The sequence below is a fragment of the Otolemur garnettii genome, unplaced genomic scaffold, assembly GCF_000181295.1.
Source record: "Otolemur garnettii isolate 467f Iridium unplaced genomic scaffold, OtoGar3 scaffold00112, whole genome shotgun sequence".
NCBI classification, from domain to species: domain Eukaryota; kingdom Metazoa; phylum Chordata; class Mammalia; order Primates; family Galagidae; genus Otolemur; species Otolemur garnettii.
The window spans coordinates 1,661,026-1,665,296 of record NW_003852507.1 but is presented as its reverse complement, the minus strand read 5'-3'; the positions used below and the strand labels follow the sequence as shown (position 1 = coordinate 1,665,296).

Here is a 4,271-nt window from a genome sequence, read left to right as displayed (position 1 = left end):
AAAAAAAAAAAGAGAGAGAGAGAATATAATAAGGATGTAGACACACACAAATTATACACATAAAGAGATGCATGAAAGAATTCTCAAATGTTATGATAGTTATCTAAGAGAACAGAAACATATTTTCTCCCTTATATTTATATATGGGATAGATATAAAGTTTTAAATTGCACAGGAACTTCATGTCCACCCTCTATTGTTCAAATGCATCAAACAGTGAACATAAATAATTTTTTTAAAAATTTGGCAGGGGGGAGGGATTTGAGATGCATCTCTCTGTCACTCCGGCTATAAAGCCATGGTGTCAGCCAAGCTCACAGCAACCTCAAAAGCTTGGGTTCAAGCTATTCTCGTCTCAGCTTCCTGAGCAACTGGGACTACAGGAGCCCACCACAATAAATTTTTTTTCTATTTTTAGTAGAGACCAGATCTGATTTTGCTCAGGCTGATCTCAAATATAATTTTTAAAAAATTTATTTTTTTTTGAGACAGAGCCGCAAGCTGTCCCCCTGGGTAGAGAGCTGTGACATCATAGGTCACAGAAACCTCCAACTCCTGGGCTCAAGTGATACTCCTGCCTCCACCTCCCAAGTAGCTGGGATTACAGGCGCTCACCACAACGCCCCGCTATTTTTTGGTTGCAGCCGTCATTGTTTGGCAGGCGCGGGCTGGATTCAAACCCACGAACTTGGGTCTATGTGGCTGGCACCTTAGCCGCTTGAGCCACAGGCACCGAGCCTATAATTAAAAATTTAAAAAGCAAAAATAATAGCTATTTTATTGGGGGAAAAACTTTTTTGTCCATGCAGCTGACTATATCAGTAGATAGTAAGCCTTATAGTTAAGAGGTTAGGAGAACTACATTCCAATCTAGTATTCTGCTACCATGATTAAATAACTATGGTTAAATTCTATAGAGATCTATAAACTCTTTAGAAATCAGCCCCCATGTAGAACTTATTTCTCTTCTACCTAAAGCTGTACTGTCCGATATCGTAGCTGCTTAGCCACATTTTAAAATATATAATTAGGGCTGGGCATGGTGGCTGATGCCTATAATCCTAGGACCCTGGGAGGCCAGGGCAGGTGGATTGTTTGCACTTAGGAGTTCAAGATCAGCCTGAGCAAGAGCAAGACCTCATCACTAAAAATAACTGGGCAGGGGCAGCACCTGTGGCTCAAGTAGGACGCCGGCCCCATATACCAGAGGTGGTGGGTTCAAACCCAGCCCCAGCCAAAAACTGCAAGAAAAAAAAAAAAAAACTAAAATACATATATATATGTAAAAATAACCAGGCATAGTGGTGGGTGCCTATAGTCCCAGCTACTCGGGAGGCTGAGGCACCGGGAGTTGGAGGTTGCTGTGAGCTGTGTGACACCATGGCACTCCACTGAGGGCAATAAAGTGAGACTCTGTCTCTACAAATAAATAAATAAGAAAGACTGCTACCATTATACTTCTGTTATTCAGGCTGCCATCTGTCTTTATGGTTTTCTTTCCTCCTCTAATCTATTTTATTTTATTTTACTTTTGCAGTTTTTGGCCAGGGCTGGGTTTGAACATGCCACTTCTGGCATATGGGGCCGGCGCCCTACTCCTTTGAGCCACAGGAACCGCCCCTCTATTTTATTTACATCCTGTTTCCTTCCAAAAATAATTCCAAAAGCATGTAAAAGAACATATAAGGTTAAAGAAATAACAAAGTCATAGTCAAAAAAGAGGAAACAAATCTTCTTTTAGTGTAACAGTAGCTGTACTTGATCATCAAATTTGACCATGAGCTTCCTAGAAGCCAGGGCAAGAGGGAAAATAGGGTAAACTACATAGTTCTCATTATAAGAAAGAGAAAAAAATATCAATTTCTTTAGGATGACAATTTACCCAGGCAGTAAGTTCTGAGTTCTTTCTTCAAAGAATCTGATAAATATAGAGGGTTCAAGCTCCTTTCCTGACAAGTTTTTACAGCAACTGAAAAGCAGTTTCTATACAGCTAAGGTGTTCGAAGTACTCTAACTTCCAGTGGTATAAATTGATCCCAAGAGAGTTTTGACTGCCGCGGGGAGTGGATGGGTATTGCCTCACTACTGTGGCAGACTGATCTTTTCTCTAAGTGAGCCCTTGTTAAAGGGAAATCACTAATCAGGGTAGTAGTATTTCTCAGTAGTTTGGTAAAGGTCGAATGGAGGAGGAGGTAATAAAAACTAACAGCTAAATAGAGATTCAAGTTCTCAGTGGATTTCCTTTAACCACCCTAGGGCACCTCTCTCTTGGCCTGAATAGCTGTAAATAGATGTCACGGAGGTAGAAGACTTCATTATCTTTATTAATTATGTTCCAGCTCTGACCCTCTGTTCCTCTGAGCTCTAGCCCTGGGCAAACAGCCCAATGCAGAAGCTGTCCAGGTGAATCTCACCTGCAGCCCCAGCTTGCACAGTGCTGGGGTCAACGAGGAGCAAATAGGGGTCCCTGTTCCATAAGTGGCAAGGGCACCGGGCTGCAGTTTAAGTTCTCGGAGAGGAGTTCTCATAGCTGGATTTCCCTAAGAAAGCAGGAAGAGAGAGAGTGTAAGAAGGATTGGGTTCTGCCCACCTGCGCGCCCTTGTTCCCTCCCTAACAAGCCCAAAAAGCGATAGAAGAGTAGGCTCCTATCCCAGTAGCCAGGAAGCGGCGGGGCGGACAAAGACTTCACACGTCCCCCAACCCCCACCCCAGGCTCAACCCAGCTTTCCCAGCCAGCGCCACCGCCCCACTAGCCCCGGCCCAGCTCTCTCTCCACTAGAACTGTGCCGCTTACCGGTTGGGGTGAAGGCGACAGAGTGAGGCTCAGGTTTTTCACCCGCCACATCTTCAACACAGAAGACAAATCAATCACCTCTCAAACCGAACCGAAGACGCCATGCTCACCCGCCGTCTTTATTTGAACTTGCTCCGCGCTTCCCGATTGGCTGCATCGGGAGGGCGCGTCCGTAGGCCCGAGCCCTCGGGTGTGGGCGGGGCCGAGTGTTGACCACGCCCAGCCCCCCCGGACGGCGCCCTCGCGGGACCAAACCCCCGCTGCCCGCACCGGTGGGAGGTCAGGACGCGGGCCTGGCTCAAGGCGGGTCTTGTGTCCTCACATCGAGGAGGATGCTGCAGGTAGCCGGAGAGTCAGAGTCGAGGAGTCCATCCTTCCTGCTTTACTGGCACTTCTCGTTCTTGTCAGAAAAGTTGTCGCCCTGGGCTGGACTGGACTTACGAAGTCTCTCGGGTTCCCGTGGTTACCTCCCGCCTCAGCTTGACAAAAAAGGGCCGGCCCCAGAGAGCCTGGAGCGGTTTTCACCTCGGCTTGGCGGGCGGGTCGGCGATGTCAGCGCGTGGGTCCCACTTCCGCGACCGCCTGCGACCGGGTTCTCAACCTGGCCGTCATGCCTCGTTATAACCGGTCTTTTCTCGAGACATAAATTCGGCCTGCGACAAGTTTACTGGAATAATAGCTAACATGTACGAACATTTATGCTGTGCCTGGCGCTGTTCCAGATGCTTTGTGTTTATTAACTGGTTTAATCCACGTAAGGACCTCTGAAGTAAGCCCTATAAATATCCCCATTTTATTTACTTGGAGATAGTCTCAGTTTGTTGCCCTCAGTAGAGTGCGGTACCATCACAGCTCACAGCACCCTCAAACTCTTGGGCTCAAGCGATTCTCTTGCCTCAGCCTCCCAAGTAGCTGGGACTACCCCTCTGTGGCACCCGCCACAACGCTGGCTATTTTTAGAGACGGGTCTTGCTCTTGCTCAGGCTGGTTTTGAACCTGTAAGCTCAGGCAATCCACCTGCCTCAGCCTCCCAGAGTGTTAAGATTACAAGCGTGAGCCACTGCGCCTGGCCTGGTTTTTTGAGACAGTCTCACTTTGTTGCCCTCCATAGTGTGGTGGCGTCACAAATCACAGCAACCTCAAACTCTTGGGTTCAAGTGATCCTCTTGCTTCAGTCTCCATAGTAACTAGGGTGCACACACCACAAAGCTTTTTATATATATACATTTTTTTCTTTTTTTAAAAAGAGATGGGGTCCTGCTCTTGCTCAGGCTGGTCTCCAATCCTTAATGCTCAGGCATTCCACCTGCCTCAAGCTCCCAGAGTGCTAGGCTTACAAGGTGTGACCCGTGCACCCAGCCTATATCCCCATCATCAAGACAGGGCACATGGCTCGGCACCTGTGGCTCAAGTGGCTAAGGCGCCAGCCACATACACCTAAGGTGGCGGGTTTGAATCCAGCCCGGACCTGCCAAA

The 4,271-nt window shown here is 47.5% G+C and overlaps 1 protein-coding gene across 1 annotated transcript in view; it reads right to left on the bottom strand.

The window, feature by feature from the left end:
• The window catches only part of SPAG5 (sperm associated antigen 5), a 28,189-nt gene extending 25,343 nt beyond the window's left edge, over positions 1 to 2,846 (bottom strand). Inside the window, exons 1-2 of the mRNA XM_003797150.2 lie at positions 2,796 to 2,846; positions 2,415 to 2,540 (exon numbers count right to left, since the gene is read on the bottom strand). Coding sequence (XP_003797198.1) covers positions 2,415 to 2,540; positions 2,796 to 2,846 — 177 coding nt within the window. The remainder of the gene's footprint in view (positions 1 to 2,414; positions 2,541 to 2,795) is intronic.
• Positions 2,847 to 4,271: the final 1,425 nt, after the last annotated feature.